This window comes from Salvia miltiorrhiza, chromosome 3 (assembly GCF_028751815.1).
Source record: "Salvia miltiorrhiza cultivar Shanhuang (shh) chromosome 3, IMPLAD_Smil_shh, whole genome shotgun sequence".
In the NCBI taxonomy this organism is placed as follows: Eukaryota; Viridiplantae; Streptophyta; class Magnoliopsida; order Lamiales; family Lamiaceae; genus Salvia; species Salvia miltiorrhiza.
In genome coordinates this window covers 58,445,762-58,471,712 of record NC_080389.1, presented here as the reverse complement: position 1 = coordinate 58,471,712, position 25,951 = coordinate 58,445,762, and the positions used below count along the sequence as shown (strand labels likewise).

Sequence of the window (25,951 nt, the reverse complement as noted above, 5' to 3'; positions counted from 1 at the left end):
AATAGATAGATTAAACTGTTGTCAATTAGATTTCCCTCTATTTGTTATTCCTCTTCACTATCTTGCGACAAAATTTTAGGTTAAAAAATTAGTATTTTATGTTAGGTGTAAATGTGTGGTCGGTGAAAAAATGATAAAGTGAATAAAGAGAATTTTTTTTGATAAATGTCTCAAAATAAATGAGACACTTAAAAAAAATTATCTCAAGATAGATGTGACGAAGGGAGTAGTAGTTACCCTCCAAAAAAAACATAAAAATCACTCTACTTGTTCATAAAACAAGGGATAACAGAGTGTGCATAGAGCTGTTTAATTGAACCAAGAATTTCAAGAAATAGTATCATGATCTAATCTTATTGTAAATAGCCTTTTGCATTTGGAGATGCATTTTCCCCCACTTTTTGTGGTGAAAATGACTTGAGAGAGGATGAGCAAATCAAGAAAGCTCGTCCCTTTTACTTGTAGGACCACTAATTACGATGAGGATTATTAATGATTTGATAAGACAATGTGGATTTATTTTACCAACTAATAACATCATAAGAAAGAACATCAATATTTATCACCCCATTCATTTTTCTACCCGAATATAAAATTTCAACTTATTTAAACTAGGAAGTGATGGAAAACGAAGTCACATACGGAAATCACCTTTATACATTGAAATCTTGTGAAGAAATTTGATCATTCCTTACGAATGTGTATTCGGTAGAAATAAAAAGTTGAATTGGGTAGAGAAGAAAACTATAGAGGGTAGGGGTGAGCGTGAGCTCAACTTGATCTATATGTATAGTACTAGTGTAGATTCAAGTTTGATTTATTTTTAATAATTCAAATTTAAAATTTATTCATAGAACATTTTGAGGGTCACGAATTTACTCATTTTTCTAAAATTAAAATCTTTATTAATCATAATTTTAAAAGGATATATTACTTATTCTAAAATAAAAGTTTTTTTACTTGAATTCACAATTTTATTATAATAAATAGAGCTAATTATATACTTAATATATAAAATAAGCTATACAAAATTAATACTCCATTTTATATTTTAAAACTATTTCACTTAATGAAATTTCTTACGAGCTAATGATTGGAGTGATATCAAACTCAAACTTTGATTTATTTAGCTAACAAACTGTACAAAAACATGCTTAGGCCACCTTTTATTAAAATGAGAATTCACGAGTAAGTTGGGTCATTTAGAGCAGTAAAGGAACAATTGGACTTTTGGTAGGCCTCGACCCATCCCTAAAATTGGGGGTAGACTTTTAGTAGGCCTTGGCCCATCTCGTTAATGGGCCTACAGTTATTAAATTTTAAAGCCCGTTAAGGAGGATCCGAATTTGCCTAGGAGCTCTCTTCTAACTATTTTCCCTCTCTCACTTGATATTGATAATGCTAAACAGCCACATTGTGGCTACCCATAATTTACTTAAGTAGAAAATAATTTAATTTATTTAATTTATTTTTTAAAATAAAAATAAGATTTAGTTATTTTATCATATTCTCTACATTATAGTAATTTTTTTGCAATTTTTTGATAATTTTTTTATTTTTATTAAAAAATAAATAAAAAATGCAAAAAAAATTTTAAAAAATAAGTACAATGTAGAGAATATAATAAAATAACTAAATCTTATTTTTATTTTAAAAAATAAATTAAATAACTCAATATTATCCTTATTATATTAGTGTGTGGGTGCCCACAATGTCGCTGCATAGATTTATTGATAAATATTTCCGTGTGAGAGAGAGGGTGGTGCTGGTTGAGCAGTGATGCCGAAGACGCAAGGTTTTCACATTCTCGATGCGCAGAATGCTTCAATAAGCGAAGGTGATAATTGAAATCAACGTTACTTTTCGGTTTCCTAAGGATTTTGTGTGTGTAGTGTGTACTACGTTGAATGCCAATACGCTAAGTTGGATTTCTATTTGTACGGATCCAAAAACTTCTTTTGTGTAGATTTATCTCATTGGATCGGTTAGGTTTACCTTGTTGATAGCAAATAATCGCGAATCGTGTCTGCTTGGCTTCTAAAAATGCAGTCTGCTTTACATTTTTTTTTCCTCGTGAATTGCGATCATTTTTGTGGTTTTGTGCGTATAACAGATGAAATTTTGTATTCGATGTAGGTGTTTTTTGAGTTTTTTTTTTTTATATTTTAATAGGAGGTTTTTTTTTTATTAATTGTAATTAATTGCGATATTCAAACACGTTTCCAGATAAATCAAAGAACGCAGCAGGGCTGCACCCTCACAATGTTGTTAGGAGGAAGCTTGCAGACATCAGTAACCAGCCACAAAATCGAAGGCTGTTGTTAATTCAAGAGAAATCTCAATCTATTGAGACGACTACTAAAGAGTACATTAACCAGCTCCAGAAGGTAACACGCTGTTTGCAGGTCGTATGGTGATCGTGATTGTTTTTCATTGATTGTCCTCGTCTTATTCTAGTTTTCATTCCGTTTTTTTTTAAAGGAAAATATGGCTCTGGTGAAGATGTTGGCGCAGAAGAAGTATCCATTTTGGATTCAATTCTGTTGTTATATTGGAGATACTCATTGCTTCAGATAAATTAGCTTTTAATTAGGTTATTTTTTGTGATTTCCTTGACATTATTGTGATAGCGAAATCATTCAACACAGTGGAATTGAGCTTGACAGATTGAGAGTGAATCTGCTCCAAATGCACGAACAGAACCAACAGCTGGCAATAGCAAATGCTCAAATTCTTGTGGTGTTTATATGACATCTATATATGTAGTAGCTCTTTGATTTCTCTGAAGTTCTTCTGTTGTATTTTGTTGATATTTATTTCTACACTGGATTTCAGGAACTAAATTCAGGTAAAGATCGGGTATGTGCATGAATACTTGATGGGCGTTTATATTTAGTCTGTATGATTGGTGTTTTGTATTTTATTCTGAAGCCCACATTTTATCTGTTCTCTTTTTTTCAGTTGAAAATGTTACAGCATGAACTTCAGTGCAAAACTGGTCTTCTCAAAGCAAGAAAAATGAATCTTGAGGTCTGTTGGTGATCAAGAGAAGCCTGTTACTGATAATAGCAAATTATCTTATTATCTTGTATTTAACTTAAATGTCCATTTGTTACACAGGGAAGGGAAACGACAACAGCATTTGGAGATGCTGGTGCTGAGGTACACAGTGCGCTTCTATTAATGTACTTAATATATATTGGGATACTTCGTTATACTTTTCGCATATACATTAACGAGTTTTTATGATAAGCCATGTAAAATTTATTTCCATTCAAGTTTTTGACCCGCAACTTGGCTGCTCTAATCTGCTATATGTGAAGTTGATCAAGTCTCAAAAGGATATGAAGTCCTCAAAGGAAGATATAGATGATGAGAAGCCTCATGAAACCAAAAAGAATGTACAACCAAATGGTGAGAAAATTGTTCCAGAAACACCTGGTTAAATCCCAATGACCTTCTTTCTCTGAAGTGTTTCTCGTTCGTTCATGATAGGTGTATGTCCCTCTAAACAAGCTGAGTGTGAGGACAAGACTGAAAATAAGAGGTTTTTCCCTGCCTTCTTGGAACACACAGAGACACAACAAATCTTTCCTTATCTTTTCTTTTTTTCTTTTTTCTTTTTCCTTTTTGTTTTCTTATTGTAGTACCCTCATTCTTTCACTTACTCCTTTGAGTATTGTTACTACAGGCCCTTTAAGCCAAGGCAATCTGCTAGGTTCAATGCTGCAGAAGTAAAACGTGGTGAGGATTTCTTTGAGACAAAGGAGACCATAGTTTCTGTATCTCAGTCGCCTGATAACTCTGTCCGAGAACAAGGCTCAACTTCTGAGACTGCATTAGTGAAAAACGAAGGCAGCAGAGATGGTTCAGGGTCTAGGCTTCAGTCTCAGCAGCTTGGAAGATCTTCTCTCTCGAGGCCATCACGGGCAGCAAAGCAGAAGGTTCAGTCCTACATGGAGTTACCGCTAAGCGTCAAACTGCGCAGGCCTGAGTGATATATAGCAACATTGCACATTGATACTTACCTTCAAATATAAGATATATAGCAAGTTGATATTGACTACGAAAGTGTGCATTTCATCTTGTATACATAATTAAGTTCACTGCTTACACCATGTTTCTGTATAATGCCAACATATAGCCTAATTCTTTCACTTGTGATAGCTGGGCACAAAATTCATATTCATCTTCTCTTGATTGTGCCCGGTTAGCATGCCTGCGTTGTGATGATGATTTGTAGGTTTTGTGGATTTTACCCCTAATTAGTCATGTCTAGGAGTAAGAGCTGTCAAAATGACTTGACACAATGCTGGCCCCATTTTTGGCTCGGCTTGGCCTAATTTTACTCCACCTATCATACAATTGATGAAAATTTGCTCCTCTCCAAAAATTTATGACAAATGAGCTAATGTGATTTGTTTGGGTTCGTATTTATGTTTGTGACTAGTTGAAAACGTTGGCCGGCTAGTATTACAACGGCTAATTGATTGTAATATAAAATTTTAGAGGGAATCGTACAATTTATATATATATATATATATATATATATATATATATATATATATATATAGGGGGCGGTTATTCAATAAACCAGCAAAAATGCATGAATTTTATGTATAACACGCATGAATAAACTGTATAAAGGTATGAATTGCGAAAAATAATTTTTTGCTACCTTTGGGATTCGAACTCAGGACCATGAATTTATCCAACAAGATGATGAATCAACCGTAGATCTTGATGATTTAAGGGTTGAAAATGGTTCTTAATTTATATTTTAAGAAGCGTTCTTATTTTAGCCTTCCCCTATATATATATATATATATATATATATATATATAGATATATATATATATATATATTATATATATATAAATCTAGGTTTCGATTAAAGTTTAAACTTCACATATACTCCCTCCGTCCCAAACGAAATGTCATGTTTTCCTTTTTGGGCTGTCCCAAACGAAATGTCTTGTTTCCTTTTTTGGCAATACACTTTCTATCTATACTTAATATTTAAATAATTTCCATCAACCCACTTTATCTACTTTATACACATTTCTTAATCTCCGTGCCGAAAAGAAATGAGATATTTCGTTTGGGACGGAGGGAGTACATGAACTGATTTCTGTTTTTCAGCAACTGTCTAAGATTCTGACTAATAATTGGTAGCTTTTCTTATACAAGTACCTTTATTTAAGAAAAATGTAAGAACTTTCAAAAATTCATACAAAATAATCAACATCCAATCCAAGGGTGTATTTCTTTTTTTGAGAGGTCCAAGGGTGTATTTCTCACTTCACTTATATTTGAGTATTTTCTACATATTTTTTTAGTTGATATTTTTCACATACAAATGATCAAGGTGAGTATTTTAACCTATTCAAACCTAATTAAATGGGACAATTCAAAACAATATACAAGTAAAATCAAATGGGAGTATATGACCCCGGAGTATAAGTTAGTTTTAAAGATCTCGAACAAATTTTAAGTTTTTGAGGTGAAATACTAATGAAAACGACGTTAGGATCACAAGTGAAAAAGCCAGAGACAAAGCCAAGCCCCGGGCTCGACTTGGCATTCGTCCCAATATTTTTATAATTATTATATTTAAGTCGTATTTTATACTTTTTCAATTTTTATATATAAAATTTTAATTTTACCTGCTCAAATTTATTTTTTAACAAAAAATATAATTTCATCCTCTCATCTTGAAAATTCTAGTGTCGTCCCTAACAAGAGGAATTCATTGCTCAGTGCTTTTGAAAAGATCTTAGAACTAATTCCTCCATACCTTTGAGTTGAGTCGAAGGGCTAATTACAAATGCATGCGACACTCGTGAATAATGAAGCCAAAAATGCATCTTTTATACTACTCCATCCGTCCCAATATTCAAGTCTCCTTATTTTTGGGCACGAGTATTAAGTAGAGTTAAATTAGATGTAAAAGTAGTAGGGACCACAGAATTAGTGCTTTATTTAATACAACACTAATTACACAATTAATCAGGGGAACCAAAAAACAGAACACCAAGAAACAGGGAAGATCTCACCGGAAACAAATAAGCATGAGAAACAGGGAAGATCTCACCAGAAATAGAATTGGGAACATGTGTGCGAGCATCCGAAGGTGGGCTTTGGATGCAATGGGCCACCACTCGTTTGGTTCATCCAATTCCGCCTCCAATTCCTTCGAATTCGCCTGCCATCTAGGGTTTTCCTCGCTCAGAAAGTCAATTCTCCAAGTTTCATGACAGAGAAAGTCGAAATCTCTCTTGATTTCAGAGGATTTAGGGAACCTCTCTCTCGTTTTCACCCTTGCGGGGCGTCGGATGATCGGAGGTCGAAACGGAGGAGAATGACTCTCATCTACCTCATACTCTCGGACGCCCTCGCTCTCTGACGCGCCACCACCACACTCCTCGGGCGACACCGGCAACGTCTCCAACAGGGAGAAAGGGAAAAACACCGGTGGTGGATCACCCCACAACGACAGAGAATCTTCGGTATCGGGAATCACTTCATCGCTCAGATATTCCTTCCAACCATACGAAGGGTTCATCACGGCGGAGGAGAAGAACGGAGAAAGGCGGCGGACTGAAAGAATGGAGGAAGACGGCGAGCCTTAGGGTTTTCACCTGAAGAGGGCGGCGCTTGATTTAGAGAGAAAGGGCGAAGAGAGAGAGTGAGAGATTCGATATAGGCTAGGGTTAGCAATAGATAGGGAGAGAGAGAATTGTTATAATTAGTGGAGAGAGAGAGAGAGAGAGGGAGAATTGTTAATTAATTGAACTAATTGTAGCTTAATTTATGCTAAAAAAGGAAATGAGACTTGAATATTAGGACGGCTCAAAAAGGAATATGAGACTTGAATATTGGGATGGAGGGAGTATGTTTTATAGGTGTACATGTATTAATGGATACTAGATAGTAGATAGTACAATATTCTTTATATACGTCGCACAATTCACAGAGAGAGTGTTTAATTTGCATGATTGATAGTATTTTTTCAATCCTATAATTTTAATGGATATGAATCAAACAAAACTAACTTAAATAATACGGAGTAAAAATAATCAAGTACCTTCGGATATCCATTTTGATTCGTCAAAGTAAACAAGATATTAGTCTTATTTATGTTTATCTATCAAGACTAATCCTTCAAAGTAAATGAAAGAGCATTTAGTTTGCTTGATGGATAAGAGGCATGATTCGGTAGGATTTCTCCAATCCCACTCTTTCAATGAGATAAGAATCAACCTAAATTAGCTTAAATGATAAACATAATCAGATGATTTTGAGATATTTCAAATTTTCAATCTATCTAAATAAACAAGAAATGAGTCTTATTATATTTATCTATAAAAAATAATCTTGTAAAGTAAACATCCTTGAGTGTGATATCTATCAAATATTACTTGCATGTATTGCAGCTACTACAACATTTGGATTTGGCTCACAATCAACAAAATTTATATAAACTACTATAATTAATAACCTTACAATTCTTTTTGGTTTAGTATAGTTGTAATCTGTTAGAACAATTCCCTTTTAATCTAAAATGTGAAATTACAATAAATTTTCATGAAGTCAATGAGACCTAATTCAAGTGGTAAAATTGAAGTGCCATGATATTCTTTGTTTTGGTAGAGATTTTTAAATTTATTTTTGGATTCAATCCCGTCTGCATGCAATTGTATTATATTTTCTATTTTTCAGTGTGGTAATATATTTCTTATATTTGTGCGAATATAGCTTTGCATGCATGACATCAATCTTCATAGTGGGAGACACATTTACATTAATAAACTATACGATTATCAAGTAATTTTCAAGAGGATTCTTTATACGAAACGCGTTTATACTTTTCCTTTCGTTTTTTTTCTTCGAAAGCGACGACTTTTATACTTATACTATCTTTATATACCGCTTCAAATGGTTATAGTATTTTAAATTTTGGCACAGGACTTTAAGTAACTAAATCCTACATTAAAAAATCAAAATAAAATAATAAAACTATGACATGGGATTAACATACACCAACTGTAATTAGCCATTTTAAATGTCAGCAAACAAGGTGACAAAAACCTTCACAGTCAAATCTTGAGCCATCAATTCTTCAAATCTAAACAGCCCAAAACGTGTTGCTGCACGAACAAGGAGAGAGAGAGAGAGAGAGAGAATATCTAGCATCTCTGTTCACAGGAAATCTAACATCTCTGTCATCGACTATATTGGAAATTGACATTAATTAATTGTTGCCCGCAGATTTCATTTTCAAGAATTCTATCCATCAAAACTTGTATACTATATACTAAAATTTTCTCAAAAAAAAAAGAAAGAAAATTATTTTATATACTAGATTTGACTAATTATCCCCAACTTTACATCAATACTTTGTTTTCTTTTTCTCTAAATTCAAATTTGTAATATGTTCAGACTCCATTATATTATCAGTATCAGTATGTTTTTTCTTTTTGACAAAATTATTAGTATATATATATATATATTAAAAATTCAAAATACCAATATCATTATATAATTTACGCACGACTTATATTTGCAATCTGATTGAGATATAGCTAGTACGTATTTATGAATAGACGAGAAGGATTATAGTACTACTTAGTAAGAACAGTTATAGTACTTTAGTTTTAGATCATTACCCCTAATCTCGAATTTGCCATTCCAGAATTAGAAAAATAATTGGGCATATTCAAGATTTGTAAAAATCAACTTATATATACGACAATGAAAAAGTAAAACTGTAGAAGCATAAAGCAAGTTTTTCTCTTCATACCCGCCATGCATATCCCACATATATATATATATATATATATATAGGGTTGAGATCTATGAAGAAGTAACTATATTTCGTTCTGAATAAGTCAATAAATGTACCGAATAAATCACGCGACCGCACGAATAATTATTTTACTGAATAAACACGTACGTTTTTCGTTCATGCGCTCGCGTGATTTATTCAGTAAATGTATTGAGTTATTCAGCCTTCGTTGTTTCCTTCTACATTTAGCATTCTTTATTGATCCATTCCCTATATATATATATATATATATATATATATATATATATATATATATGACCCTAATTTTAGCAGTCCCCACACTTGTTATTAGACCCACTTGACCGTCTTCATATTCGAATCTAAGTCTATAATTATAGTATTATGTTTGAGTGATTAAAAAAAAATAGTACTCCTATGCGAGAACTTATTATATATTTTTTAATGGATAAGTTGCATGAAAATACTCGACCTTATACCAAAATTTAATTTTTTTGACAAATTTTTTAATTATAGCAAAAAATATAATGACCTTGCAATCGATTGCAATGTCGGTTCAGAGACATTTTCCCCCCCAAATCGATGCCAAGGTGAATCTCCGAAAAGCTAAGATGGTTAGTCGGGCCGACTAATGAAACAATGTCGTTCCCATTTGCATAAAACGACGTCGTTTTAATAAGAAATAAATCGGTTGCGATACATATAAGGATTAGGGATTTGATCAAGCTTATCTCACCATCTCTTCTTCCCATTGTTCTCTCCTCTCCTTCAACAGAATTCTTCTAGAAATTCATCCAATTTCAAGAAACGAAGTCGTTTTGGTCCCAATAAAAAACGACGTCGTTCAGTCAAAAAGAATACAACTAATTTTTGCCACATCGGATAAAGCTCACACGTAAGCAGTGAACCCTAATTGAGTTTAGCAGGAAAATGTCTCTGAATCGACATTGCAACCGATTGCAAGGTCGTTATATTTTTTGCTACAATTAAAAAATTTGTCAAAAAACCAAATTTTGATATAAAATCTGGTATTTTCATGCAATTTACCTTTTTTTTTTAATACTATAGCATGTACTTTCCGGTTCAAGTCCAAAATTTGAGGTTGAATGATCACATAACATAAGAAATACTAGTAATACTTTTTCAGTATATAAATAAATATTTTTTCGACCCAAATCCATAATCAATTTTGAGTAATTAATTAATAGCCTTTAATCCATAAATATTTTTGAACCAAACCCAAATATTTCGCCTTTTTATGCAGAAAAAAATACTGCATATACAAGGAACTAACTCTCTATAACTTAACACCTTTCCGATTTGCCTCAAATTCACTTTTTGGGCTTAGATATGAGACTCGTCTGAATATGGATACAAGTTAATTAGACTATCTAACACAATTTTTTATTATTTTAATGTAACCAGCATGTGCACTCGTGCTCGAAAAATATTTTTATATTTTATTATACATAAAATTTCTTATCATTTGATTATTATATAATTTTTTTAAATATAATTAAAAATACTACTCCCTCCGTCTCACTCCAATATGGTCATTTTCCTTTTTGGAATTTCCACTCCAATAGGCTCATTTTCCTTTTTGGGTAAAAAAATTGTACTTAATTGGTGTGGACCACACCACGTTCCTACCACTTTCCTACTAAAAAGTAAGTTTTCTTAATCTCCGTGCCCAAGAGAAGTGAGCCTATTGGAGTGAGACGGAAGGAGTATAATTTAAGATAAATATATTTTAATTTAATATAAAAATAATAAAGAATAATTCATATTATTAAAAATTTATATTGTAAAAAAACAATATAATTTAAAACATAATTGAAAAAAATATTTATTCAAAAAAAAGAGGAGAGAGGAGAGAGAATTTTCTGAAGTTTTAATATTTAAATAAATATAATTTTTATATTTTAAATCCAATATTTACATAACATATATCAAATTAAAACTCTTGTCATGATCTTTAATTTGATATGCATATCAAATATTTTATAATTAGTCAAATTTCACAATTTAAAAAAAATAGAAAAATAAGAAGTTAGAAAAAAAAAAAGATGTATAGCTTATAAATAAACCTTCAATTTTATTCTAACTACAAAATTGCCACTCAATTTTAAAATTAATTTGAAATTAATTTGAAATTGAAAACTCTCTTTTCAATATAGTATAGATAGATATATTGTTTAATATATTTAAAGTTCTATAGATATAAATACTACACATCTTTAATTAGATTTATGTGTCCCCGAAATGTAATGGGTTCACACGCAAACCCAATTCACAGTCGTTCTAATTAATTTACACAAATGGAGTCCGTTACACGCTAATTAATCACCCCTTTCTGATAAATAATTATATATAATTCAATTGCGATAAAACATAAATGAATTTCTATTATGATGTTTCTCACTTACCTTAAAAGAATAGATAGACTTGCATGCTACATCATATGATATAGGAAGAAATGAATGGAGAAAAACTATTTGTGACGAGGTAAAAAACTTAATCATAAGTCGATAGTGGGATTCTTTTCCCTTTCTCTTAGCCCCATATCTTTTATCTTAAGTAACATTAATGAGAATTAAGAAAAAGGAAAAGATAGTTGCCAAAAAAGTTGCATTTGCACAATCATTATGTCAAACGCGTTTTCATTACATCAAGCATGATTGAAATATAATCACACAAAGTGCTTGAAATCAAATACAAAATCTTTACATTAATTATCATTTGTCCTATTTGCTAAAGCTATACTCCTATATATTAATTTGCTTTTGGCATGACATTTTAAATTGTTTCAATTATGTAATTCAACTTCGATTCTTGGTTTTCTTTTATATATGCTGTACTTTAATTTAGTGTAATGTAAATTAAGAGTATGATATTATATCAATAAGTATGAATTGACGTGTGCTGGTAAAATGAAAAAAATCTGAACAGAATAGAAAGAAAAATTAAAGGTCGTTCAAAGTTTACTCGCTGCTAAATTAAATGTGACAAACCAATTATATTAAAAATTGAGAATTGAATACCTTATTTTAGGAAAGAAGAACATGTGAATACCTATATTTCTAGTGGAATTGGAAGTGATGATTTCATAATTACTTTTTGGTATCTATATATATAAAACTAGAAAAATATCAAAGTCGCAGGTTTGTTTAATACTTAGTAAATATATGACCTTTTCTGCATAGTTATATTTATGTATTGAGTACGTGTTTAAGATTCCTTAAAGAAATAACATAAAAGTTTTTTGTATATATTTCTAAATTATGTTTATAAAATATCATCACAAGATAAAGTATATAATTGATTGTTTGTTTGATTATCTCAAAATATGTGGCGGGCGCGCGCACATATTAGTTTATTCAAATGGGACATAGGAAATTGACATGCCAATTTTGCTATCATATGCAGGTATTTTCGTTTTGTGTGTTTTTAAATAAACGTTTACATTGCATGATTGATAAATTTCATGATTGAATATTTTTATAGCTAAGAGTAGGATTTTTTCAATTTCACCCTTTCAATGAGATAAAAATTAAATAAAATTAGCTTAAATAATTAAAATAATCAAGAATCTTGGAATATTCCAAAGTTCCTAATTAACCATCTAAGTGAATTAGAGATTAATCTTATTATTTTTATATATCAATGATAATCCTTCAAAGTAAATGCCTCTAAGATGATTGAGTGATTGACATTATCTGTCAAAAGAAAAAGGAAAATATAATTGAGATTATTTTCTCATAATTTAGGAACCTTCTGAAGCAAGAATTATCTAGGAACCTTAGGAAACAAAGTATTAGTTTTTTTTTTTGAAACAAAGAAACAAAGTATTAGTTTAAGGATCTAAATATGCATACTTTATCTAACCACCCATCTTTATTATTTGTGGTTGACTCAAAAACTAAAAACTTATATGGATATCCTTACTTGTGTTAATTGGTATATGGTTAGATTATAGTGAAAATGTTATTTTTCGTAAGAAATGAGAATACTGTATAAGATAGTAGTGATGCCTATAGATCAAAAATCACCAGTTTCAAACTTGAATCGGCGGTTCATGATTCACAGTTCACCGGGAAGGTGAATCGTAATTGGCCGCCTGTGAAGAGGTAGAGAAGGGTCGGTTCCGAGCCTTGAATTGGCGATTTCAGGCTTGGCTGAAAACTGTCGGTTCAAGGGCTGAATCGCTGGTTTTCATATTATTTTTTATTTATTTATGTATTGTGCATATTTTTCTTATGAAATTACAATATTTAATATATCACATGTAACGAAATTATTGAATAAATTATAAACGAGATAAAATTATACTCTTTCCGTCCCCCAAACATCCTCGTAAGGGAGGGTGCACGAGCTTTAATATAAAAGTTACTTGATGAGTGGAGAATGGATCCCACAAAAAGTGAAGATTGTAAGAGTAATAGTACAATGCAATTATTTCCAAAAGTATAGAAGATGTTTTGGGGACGACCCAAAATAGAAAGAGAAGAAGATGTTTGGGGAACGGAGGGAGTAACACATTATTAACACCCAAAATGTAATAAAATTCGTATTTTTATTCAATTCAAAGTAAAAAAAAAAAGAGAGAGAGAACATTACAACTTACATGTAAAAATAAATTACAATCTTCAAATTATAAAAGTGAATAAATAAACTAAGCTTACTAAACAATTTTATTAGTACTGCACTAAAATTTCTAAACTACTATAGTCAGCTAAAGACTAATAACTAATTTTAAATTTGAAAAAAAGGTAAAAAAATAATTAAAAAATCAAAAAACCGCTAGTGTTGGGAGGTTAATCGACGATTATTGACTCGATGGTTAACCGTCGGCTTTCGGTTCCAGATTTTCAGGCCCGTAATCGGACTGTATGTTTCACAGTTCTGATTCTGGTTTCGTTCTGTGGTCAACAGTTTCGGGTCAATTTTGGGTCGATTCACTCGGTTTCGGTTAGCCCTAGACATCACTAGTTGCATGACTGAGTAACAATATTATTCAATTAATTGTGAAATTCTAACAGTACAATCTAATCTCATTTTATCTTCTCCCACTATCTAAATACTCCCTCCGTCTCTGGACATTGTGACTTTATTACTATATTAGTACATCTTTGAAAATTGTGACATTTTTTTATTTTGAAATGACCGCACAAACTTTCACTGATCCCACTATTTATAAAAAGGTGTGGAACTCAATCCCCACTCAAATACAATTAATACACTTCTTCTTAAAACTTGTGCCAGTAATTTTTATGATCGGAGGGAATATATCAAAAACAACTTTATTAACTATTAATAGCACTGGGGTCTAATCCTAATTACAATTTCAATCTATTAGCCGCAAACTCGTTTGATTATGACAAATTAAATTATGCAGACGAAAAGTTATCATTATCAATATGCATTTTTGCTTTTTTCCTAAGTCAATTCAGTACATCATTTGTTTCCCCCCATTTACATTGGGTAATAAATATAGCTGTTGGTAAAACATGTACCAAAACGACTAATTTTGTTTCCTTTTATTAGTCTAGATAGTGGCAAATTAAAGCATTTAAATGCATATTAAGGACTTATTATCATTACTTGCTTTTTTTCATAAGATGAAGTCCTAAACCACTAACTAAAAACCTAAACAATCATAGTATTTAAGAAAATATGTTCCATTTGAGTGAAACAATTCATGGTTCAGCATGGGAGGAATAATTTGTTTTTGTTGAATAATGTGTGAAACTTGGCTTTATATAATTATATCATTCTTAATTCTTGCTTTATGTGTTTATTTAGTGGTAATTGATAAGTATTGTCTTACATTATCCATATTGTCGTGTCTCTCCACTTTGTGATTTTATTTTCTTTCTAGGTTTAATAAAAGACCATGCATGACTTAAGAAAACAAGATATATGAATGATCACAGTTAAACAATAAAATAAACGATCACTCGTACATTAATTACTATTAAGAATTAAAGTTTATAGGAGAATATGATTTTAGGTTAAAGCTAGTTATATTAATTTAGAGCATGGCATCAATACAAGTGAAGTCCACATAAAAATACAAATTTAATTACTAGAAAATTATTATGAAACAATTAATTAATGATACATTCACCCAATATGATTACGACCTAGCTAGTTTACTAATCATGGAGTATATTTTACTATGATAGAATCTATAAAATCACAATATGAACGTATAAAAACTTGATGCTTTGTAAAAGAAAAGGAGTAAATATTACCGGGAATTTTAAAATATTATTCAGTGTTCTAGGAAATATATAGTTTCGCTGAGAGTTTCCACATAATTTTTTTGATCAGTAAAGTAAAACTTTTATTGAAAGAAAAGGGATCAAGGCATCAGGAATGCCAATCAAAACAATAAAACAAGTTTGAAGTCTTTGGAACACCAAGAAGTAAAAGGAATTCCTAACTCCACTATTTTGTAGGCCTCGTTCCAACTCCAAATTCTCCCCTTAATCTGTAATACAAGTCTATCAATATCCCAAGCCTTGTCCTGAAAACGACTACCATTCCTGCTTTCCCAGAGCAACCACACTGTTCCAACCCACAAAGCTTTAAGCAGTCTTCTTTCTCTCTTCTTTTTTCCAGCCGCAATGAAAGAAATGAAGTGTTGAAAGATACCTCTCGGATTTACCGTTTGATGTCGAGCCATTGAAAGATCTCGTTCCACACCGCCGCTGCTTTCGGACAATGGAGGAACAGGTGTTCCGTCGTTTCCTCACTAGAAACACATGCATTGCACCATCTCTCCTCCACGCTGATCTGGACATTTCTTCTACTCAAATTATCACATGTTGCCAATCTGTTTCTAAGACATCTCCATGCCGTCACCTTGGCTTTATTTGGTGTTGAGGCCTTCCAAACCTTTGCCATCTCCAAAGGTAAAACTTGAGAGTTTCCACATAATACAAACCTTAAATTTTTAGCTCGAGCTAATGCATATAAAAAGAAAATAGATCCATCATATATATACTCCATACATATATAGTTGTGCTAATGTAGAAAAATACAAGAAGCATTCATTTAAAATAAATATTACTTTCTTTTGGAATATTCATGCATGCCTCACTTTTCATTTGTAGGGTTGCACATTTTCAAATATAAACATTATCCAAAATCTTTTTGAGTGACATGCTCAGATTTGCACAATATGTTATCTGTAAGTCACCGAAAAATGCAAAAAAGAACAATTGGGCTCTTCACGTCATGGACAATAACACCACCATTTTTAAAAAGTCTATGCTATATTAAAAAGTCTATATTCAATTTAATATAAAATTTAAAATTATATATCTTTATATATATATATATATATATAGGGGGCCGCTCCAATGAGACCCCCTAGTTTGAGTAAGATCTAGGGTACGATCTGGTGCGTTTATTTTATCAATCATATGGCTGATATTGTATTTGGAGGGAGAATTTTTTTTGCAGGGTTCGAATCCTGGAGGGAGCAAAATATTTTAAATTTTATTATTCATTAGTATATACTGCATTGTTCATCAGCATATACTGCCTTGTTCATCAGTATATATGTCTTATTCATTAACAATTTTTTAAATTTTGTTTTTCACCAGTATATACATCTTGTTCGTTAGGTATAAGTTTTGTTCATTAGTATTATATGTCTTATTCATTGTCCTAGTGTTTCACGAAAAATATGGGATCTCACTGGAGCGCGCCCCATATACTATATATATATATAAAGAGAAGTGCGTCGAAATAAATTGAATTTGAAGGTCAAAATTGGAAATGGAAAGTTGGGCTAATTTTTTAATTCTACTTATTAATGTAATGCCTATTATTTTAAAAGAAAAACTTTCTACTGTCACAATAAAATTTTATAGACGCACGATTTTGCTTGGAGCAGGACTTGGGTCCGATTTTGGTGTTTTCTGATTCCTTGTTCAATGTGCATGTTGTTGAGGATCAGTTTAAGGTATGAATTTCCTTTACGATGTGTTATACGCTGAGTTTTTATGCATGCCAAAGAATATACATCCTCATCCCACTTCAATAGGCTCATTTTCTTTTTTAGGGTTATCCCATTATAATAGGCTCATTTTCCTTTTTGAGTAAAAAAATTGTACTTAATTGGTGTGGACCACATAACTTTACTATCACTTTCCTACCACTTTCTTACTAAAAAGTAAGTTTTCTTAATCTCCGTGCCGAAAATAAGTGAGTCTATTGAAGTGAGACGAATGGAGTATAATTTTAGAGTTTTGTCTTCATCGGGGAGCCAATTAGGCTGCCCATTGTTTTACGAATTTGGCCGCTTGATCTGATGATGTTATAATTTGAAAGTCGGACTTTCCGTCTTGACTTATATATATTGGTCATCGTGATTTAATATAATTTCTCTTTTTCCTTAAAAATATAATGTCATAGTGACTAATGGAACAATAAAATCAAAAGTGGTGGATCCATTTGTGACAATTTGCCAAAATGAACTAGGAATATGTTTCTGAGACGGACGGAAAAGGAAATAAAAAAAGATGTTTCAAAATAGAGGGAGTATATATATTTATATGTGGGCATATGGTCTTATAATTAGTTGATTTTATTAATTCAGTAATGAATTTATAATTTTGGCAAATGTCATATTTAGTCATAAGCATAAATTAATAGATTATTCATATGGACTAAAAGATTAATTATCTTTATCTATATAATATATAAAAATAATTACAACTTTCCGAAAATAGTAATTGTGATTATTCAATCCATTCGCAAATTTGTTTTTGAAAAAAATAAAATAATAAAGCTTTTATTTTGTTGGTGATCTATTTTTGTTCTGTAGTATAATTATGAATGTTGTATAAAATTAAACGTTTTAAAATTTATATATTTATGTTTCATATTTAGATTTTCTTTTCTGCTTTAGTTATATATATATATAGGGAGAGGTTCAAGAAAGAACCATAAATAAAAGAAGACCAGAGAACCATTTTCAGCCATTCGATCATCAAGATCTACGGTGGATGCATCATCTTGTTGGATGAATGCAGATCCTGGGTTCGAATCCTGAAGGGAGCATTTTTATTTTTATTTTTTTAGTGCATTAATTTTAACAGCGAAAGCATTAATTTTTACAGTGGATGCATTAGATTTGATGGTTCTCTCGTTCTCACAAATAATGTAGTTCTCTCTAGAACCACACCATATATATATATATATATATAATTTTCAGAATAAATTTTATAATCACACTAGTATAATTTAATATGAAACAATATACTCGCATGACCATTTTGCAGAAAGAAACACAATATTTGACCACTAACTGAAAAAATACAAAATCTGACATTTTTTACGTTTTAGGACTGTTTTACCCTTAATTAGGGTGGACCAGATTCGGGTCGGATTCGAGCTGAGTTTGTGCGCGAGTTAGGCACACATGACACTATTATTGCCATTAGTGTCATATACTCAGTGTTGCACGAATGGTACTTATGGTCATATTAGTGCCATTAATTCCATATACCTCCTCGTAAATAACACTTATGGTCATATTAGTGCCATTAATTCCATATACTGATATTATTTAGATTAGTACGTACAGTTATATGATCATTTTGAACACTTTCTCGTAAGGTTTAGATTATCCATTTAGGGTTTAGATTATCATTTAGGGTTTAGATTTCTCATTTAGGGTTTAGATTCTCCATTTAGAGTGTTGCACGAATGGTACTTACGGTCATATCAATGTCATTAGTGTCATATACTCTCTCTTATGTAGTGTTGCACGAATAGTACTTATGGTCATATTAGTGTCATATGCGCCTAACCCGTGCGCAAATCTAAATCCAACCCGAATTCGATTCGCTCTAATTAAGCGCAAAATAGTCTTAACACGTAATAAATGGTCAGATTTTGTGTTTTTTCAATCAGTAATTAAATATTATGTTTCATTTTCTAAATTGACTATTTCAAAAGCGCTTTCATTTAATAATGCACAATTCAATAAGTGTATTAATAGAAAAACATGACGCTATCCGTAGACGAACATGCATGTCAAAATTGATCCATCTCATTTGTGTATTGTAAAATTATATTACATATAATTAATGTATGTATACAGTGTGTGTGTATTGATGTCTATTGATTAGTGATTACTTATTTTAGAGTTGGTTATGTACATTAACATAATGATACGATTATACCTATATTCTCTTAACATTGATTTTCTTTTATTTTTTTACTTCGATCCCCAACTCATCATGTCTTATTTTTAATAAATTAAATACATTGACAATATATATATATATATATATATATATATATATATATATATATATATATATATATATATATATATGTGATTCGGATGTTCATCGGTTCAATCAAGTCGATAATTTTTTAAGTTAAAAATTTTCAACTCTAAATATTTAGATTTCGAGCTAGTTTATCAGGCTAGTTCGAGCAAAATAATTATTAAAAAATTAATATATTTTTTTGATAATACTATATTTGTAACAAATAAATACACACATTAATAAGTAACATTTCAACACTAACTTACACACTAATTAATATGCAACTCTTAGAGACATAAAGATGCACTCATTTTTATTAAATGATTATTATTAGAAATTTTTACATCTAAACGTTTTATGTTATTGTGTATTCGCTTAAAAAACACAGAGAAGCGAAATGATGAGTATATATAACTCTATAATATTGGATTTCTAATATTGAATCAATATACATTTCACAAACTTTTTTGAAAAAAAAATCTTATTATAAAAATTTTTAGAAGTAAAGTAATGAAATTGAAATCAAATAACGAGAAAAATATATCAATATTGAACACATTATTTTTGGGTCAGTTTTATAGGGTTCAGTCTACTTTTAGGCCAACCTTGTCAGGTGTTGGGCTATTCGATTACGGGGTATTCATGTTGTAGTTTGATCGGGTTGAAAATTTTCAGTCATAATTCTCTCGAATTGTCGATCTAATCGAATCAGTCCATGAATTTGAGGCTGAATTGACATCCCTGTATGTAATACACTAAAAGAAATTAATATATGAAATTGACAGCAAAGATTGATTAATCATTTTCATAAGTATTAAACACTATCCATTATCCAAAATGACATCAAGCATCGTCCAAGTTGAAGTTGTAGTTTATACATATCATGCAATTTAATTGGTGCTAACAATTTTTGGTGGCTAAAGAGCTAGCTTCAAGCTTTCAATGAGCAAAATTTGAGGGGAATTTTTTGTATAAATTAGAAGATGAGGGACTCTTACACATGTATCCATATAAAAAAATCCAAAAAATGTAATATTTGGATTAATTGCAGAAAAAAATTCCCCAACTCCGACTTATAAATCATTTTAAATATAATCTTATTTTTTTAATTTATAACAAAATATCACGGCCAAGATTCTTCAGCGGTTTGAAAAAAATTAGAGAACATGAAAATGAAAATATTTAAAACATTATAAAAAGCTATTAATATATTTTAAAAAAGGATAGAAATGATAGTATTGAGTATGGACCCACTCGCGAACGCGTGGTGGAGCAGTTTCTCTTGACACATTGTTTTGGAATTGGTCAGAAATCCAAAATCTTTTCACTTTGTTGTGCAAAAGGTTTCCATAAGGACCCTACCATTAACCTCCCTTATTTTTTCAATAATAAAATATTCCGTTTTTTAATTATTAAAAAGATTTTGAATGAATAAGTATTTTGGATTTTTCTTAAACACAAATTATTCTTGAAAATGACTTTGTAGCTTCCATCCATGACAAATAACTTGGGAAAAATATAAAGATCAAACACGGATCAATTGCTTTTCAAGTTCAAATTCTTCCGAAAAAAATTCTCTAACAAACGATGCAAATTAAATCTCAACCCCATATAATTAAGAGTAATGCTAAACAACCATATTGTGGCTACCCATAATTTACCTAAGTAAAAAATAATTTAATTTATTTAACTTATTTTTTAAAATAAAAATAAGATTTAGTTATTTTATCATATTCTCTACATTATAGTTATTTTTTTACAATTTTTTGATATATTTTTTTATTTTTATTAAAAAATAAATTTAAAATAAAAAATGCAACAAAAAATTTAAAAAATAAGTACAATGTAGAGAATATAATAAAATAACTAAATCCTATTTTTATTTAAAAAAATAAATTAAATAAATCAAGATTATCCTTATTATATTAGTGTGTGGGTGGCCATAATGTGACTACATAGATTTATTGTATAATTAATTAATTAATTAATTAATTAATTAAGTGCTACTTGAAATATTAATTCTTCAATTAATGTTTATTTAATTTACTTTTGATCTTATAATTCCCACTTTTTTCCATTTTGTTTGTATCCTATGATAGTCAAAAAAGGGGGGAAAAACATGAGCATATACTCACAGGAAAAAGACCTAAAAATCAGATGTTTGTAATCATTACATGCATGTTTAACAATCCCTTTTTTCAGCTTTAATATTCCTTCATTTTGTTGGAGTTCAGTTATCTTTGTTTTCTGAAGAATTCAATTTTAAGGGTGTGAACTTAGGAAGAAATGTGATCTTTTGTTGAAAATCAAAAATCCTAAATCAAGATATATAAGTAAACTTTCACCTTTTTCAGATAGATTTCATACCTCTTATTTTCCAAAAAAAATAACAAGAATTGTCGATTCCCTTCGAAAATGGCGTGATATTAGCAATAATCGACTCGTAGATATGCAGGGTCCTTCTATGTATATAGATATTGCATCTTGTGTCATAAAATAATCTTATCTCTGATTATGCTTTATTTTATTAATTCATAGAGATATCATAAAGGACAATATTATTTTTCATATTATAAAAAAACGAGTGATTGTAGTCTCTTCCCCAGTTCACAAATACTGATTCTTTTCATATATTATATAAGTGTAACCATTAGATGAATATGTTAGGATTCGGTATGATTCCTCGTGTTACAATTTTGTGTTATATTGTCATATATGATGTCATTTAATACAGCTGATCACGTCCATTGATGAAAGTGAAATATGAAAAAGTAATGAGAAGCACTTACATGAGCGCCGGCTTATTTCTGCGCGCAGTATGTGAGCGCGGGTCTGGGTCGGGTCGGACCCGAGATCCGGCTCCAATTTATATTTAAAAAAAAAATTGCAATGACTTTATTACTAGTTTTATAAAATTTGAATGAAATTATTAACAATTGAGGAGGTAGCGCAGTGGTTTGGGCGGCTGGGTCTATGTGTAGGCACTGGGTTGAGGGTTCGAATCCCAGTTCCCTACACATTATTTTTAATATTTTCATAATATTTTTATTCTTTGTGTTTGAAGTGTTTTTTACCACTAAAAATAGTATCATTCTTTGTTTTGAAGTGTTATAGCTGGGTTCGAATCCCAGCTCCCTACACATTATTTTTAATATTTTCATTCTTTGTTTTGAAGTGTTTTTTACCACTAAAAATAGTGTCAATGTTATAGTATTTTTAAAGTGTTTTTTATTAACAAAAATAGTGTTAATGTTATAGTGTAATTTCTTTTCGACAAACATGATTTTTAATATTTTTATTCTTTGTGTTTGAAGTGTTTTTTACCACTGAAAATAGTGTCATTCTTTGTTTTGAAGTGTTATAGCTGGGTTCGAATCCCAGCTCCCTACACATTATTTTTAATATTTTCATTCTTTGTTTTGAAGTGTTTTTTACCACTAAAAATAGTGTCAATGTTATAGTATTTTTAAAGTGTTTTTTATTAACAAAATTAGTGTTAATGTTATAGTGTAATTTCTTTTCAACAAACATGATTTTTAATATTTTTATTCTTTGTGTTTAAAGTATTTTTTACATATTAATGGTGTCATTTACCAAGAAAAATAGTATCATTTAGATATATTAAAAGTGTCCTTTAGATATAAATATAGTGTCTTCTTCTTTTTTCTTTTTCGTTTCAATTTTTTAATTATTATTTTTTTATTTTATTTCTATAGTTTCTTTCTTTTAAGTATTTCTTTTTTCTAATACTTGTAGTTTCTTTCTTTTAAGTATGTAGTTTCTTTCTTCATTTAACATTTTTCTCACTTTTTTGACATATATATATACGCATTTTTTCTCTTTCTTTTTGTTTTTTCAGATTTAAATTATATAGTTTCTTTATTTTTATCATTTCATTTCTATAGTTTCTTTATTTTTTTTCTATAGTTTCTTTCTTTTTACTTGTACTTTCTTTCTTCTATAAGTTTCTATAGTTTCTTTCTTTTAAGTATGTAGTTTTTTTTCTTTTAATACTTGTAGTTTCTTTCTTTTAAGTATGTAGTATATAAATGACACTACAAGATTTCAAATGACACTACGACATTTCAAATGACACTACGACCTTTTAAATGACACTACAAGATTTCAAATGACACTATGATATTTCAAATGATACTATGACATTTAAATGACACTACGATATTTCAAATGACACTATGACCTTTTAAATGACACTACAAGATTTCAAATGACATTTCAAAAGACACTACGAGATTTCAAATGACACTATGACATTCCGAATGACATTACAAACTTTCAAATCACACTACGATATTTCAAATGACACTATTACATTTTAAATGACACTATGACATTTCAAATGACACTATGACATTTCGAATGATACTACAAGATTTCAAATAACACTATGTCATTTTAAATGACACTTCAACAATTCAAATGACACTAGAAGATTTCAAATGATACTACAAGATTTCAAATGACACTATGACATTTCAAATGAAACCCTAAACCTTAAACCTGAAATCTAAACTCTAAACCTGAATCCTTCAACAATTCAAATGACACTACAAGATTTCAAATGACACTATGACATTTCAAATGACACTAGAAGAATTCAAATAACACAATGACATTTCATATGACACTTGAAGAATTCAAATAACACTATGACATTTCAAATGACACTTCAACACATCAAATAACACTTGAAGAATTGAAATGACACTTGAAGAATTAAAATGACACTAGAAGAATACAAATAACACTTCAACACTTAAAATGACACTATGACATTTCGAATGACACTTCAACACTTCAAATGACACTCGAAGAATTCAAATGACAAAATGACATTTCATATGACACTTGGAGAATTCAAATGACACTATTACATTTTAAATGACACTATGACATTTCAAATGACACTATGATATTTCAAATGACATTATAACAATTCAAAATGACATTATGACATTTCAAATGACACTACAAGATTTAAAAATGACACTATGACATTCTTCAAGTGTCATTTGAAGTGTTGAAGTGTCATTCTAAATTTCAAAGTGTCATTTTAAGTGTCATTTCAAATGACAATTACAATCTAATAGTGTCATTTAAAATGTTATAGTGTCAATTTCAACCTTATAATGTCAATTGTACGAATTGTCATTTAAAATGTTATAGTGTTATTTGTATATGAGAATAATGTCATTTAAAATATTATAATATCATTTAAAATATTATAGTGTCATTTACAATCTTATAGTGTTATTTAAAATATTATAGTGTCATTTGTATATGAGAATAATGTCATTTAAAATGTTATAGTGTCATTTACAATATTATAGTGTTATTTAAAATGTTATAGTGTCATTTAAAATGTTATAGTGTCATTCGTTTCAAAAAAAAAAATGTTGTAGTGTCATTTACAATCTTATAGTGTTATTTAAAATGTTATAGTGTCATTTAAAATTGTATAGTGTCATTTACAATCTTATAGTGTCCTTTAAAATGTTATAGCGTCAATTACAATCTTATTGTGTCATTTGCATATCCAAATAGTGTCAATTTCAACCTTATAGTGTCAATTATACCAAATATCATTTAAAATGTTATCATGTCAATTTCAATATTATAGTGTCATTTAAATATATATATTAAAAGTGCCATTTAAATATAAATACAGTAGTATTTATTAACGCAAATGATGTCATTTATCGAGAAAAAAATGTTATCTACCAAGAAAGAAAAATGGTGTCATTTAGATATATTAAAAGTGTCTTTTACTAAGCTAAACAGTGTCATTTTTGTTTACTAAGAAGCATTCTTTTCACACTCATCTGAATCTTTGCTTCCATTGACACTCTCTTCTGCACTTGGAGTTCAAGATACGCATGCATGAGCAAAAATAGTAAATGACACTTGAAATATTTGTAAATGACATTATTGAACTTAATAAATAACACTATTTATTCAACTTTTTATTCATTGAGACATTTTAACAAACACCTTGACCACAATCCACAGTGACATGCTTAAGCTATATATAGAACAGTGGAGCACCCTTAAATTTGAGCTAGTCATTTCAAGAGAAAATATAATAATAGTCACAAATTCTCTATTCACTAAGATCAACCTGCATAAGATAAAGAGAGTACTTTGTACTCCGCCGCCGCCGATTCCATCATCGAGTCGCCCGACACCTCGCTCACGTTATTGTTCCGCTGCAGAATCGAGCGGGAAAGCCACTGATTGTTGGAAGCCGGCGAGGATGAGTCGGAGTTGGTGTGTAGATTCAGGAAATTGGCGTGATTAGGCTGCCGAAGGATTGCGCTGTTGAGCCAGGTCGGCGGCCGCTGGTGGTGGTCGGTCGGCTTCCCGTCGGGGAGGATATTCCGGAGAACTGATGAATTATCCGGCAAGTGATCGTCGCCGAAATGCTGGAGAGCCATTTCTTGCGATAAATGGTTGGGAAACGCCATGGATATAGCTAGCTAGTTGTATTTAGGTTGAAAAGTGTCATTTCCTAAGACAAATAGTATTCATTGAATTTTTGACTGGGAAAGGGATTTGCGCGCATTCTGTGAGCGCAACTTTTAGGCGGCGCTCATTTAAGTTTTTGTGAAAAGTAATATATGAATCTAGATTAAATACACCAAAATAAATCGATATTTTTCAGTTTTATTCTATATAGCTCAAAATTATATGAGTCTCTCCATAGCAATCTATTTTATAAATTAATTATTTGTCAAATTGATCTTATTATTGAATAGCGATATTAGACGTGTGATAGGTTTATGCAATTCGACATGTATACGTTTTATAAGAAAGTAGCTTTGTTTCTTTT

At 30.3% G+C, this 25,951-nt stretch overlaps 2 protein-coding genes across 2 annotated transcripts; one reads left to right on the top strand and one right to left on the bottom strand.

Moving 5' to 3' along the window:
- The first annotated feature begins 1,728 nt into the window (after nucleotides 1-1,728).
- Nucleotides 1,729-4,213, top strand: LOC131014792 (SHUGOSHIN 2-like). Its single transcript, XM_057942881.1, has 10 exons — nucleotides 1,729-1,837; nucleotides 2,227-2,387; nucleotides 2,482-2,519; nucleotides 2,631-2,739; nucleotides 2,836-2,859; nucleotides 2,962-3,030; nucleotides 3,121-3,162; nucleotides 3,324-3,414; nucleotides 3,496-3,547; nucleotides 3,692-4,213. Exons 1-10 carry the CDS (start codon nucleotides 1,780-1,782, stop codon nucleotides 3,996-3,998), a joined length of 951 nt encoding a protein of 316 aa, XP_057798864.1. The 5' UTR covers nucleotides 1,729-1,779; the 3' UTR covers nucleotides 3,999-4,213.
- Nucleotides 3,816-6,744, bottom strand: LOC131014793 (uncharacterized). Its single transcript, XM_057942882.1, has 2 exons — nucleotides 6,095-6,744; nucleotides 3,816-3,952 (listed from the first exon to the last, which is right to left on the bottom strand). Exons 1-2 carry the CDS (start codon nucleotides 6,563-6,565, stop codon nucleotides 3,947-3,949), a joined length of 477 nt encoding a protein of 158 aa, XP_057798865.1. The 5' UTR covers nucleotides 6,566-6,744; the 3' UTR covers nucleotides 3,816-3,946.
- Between the last annotated feature and the right edge of the window lie 19,207 nt (nucleotides 6,745-25,951).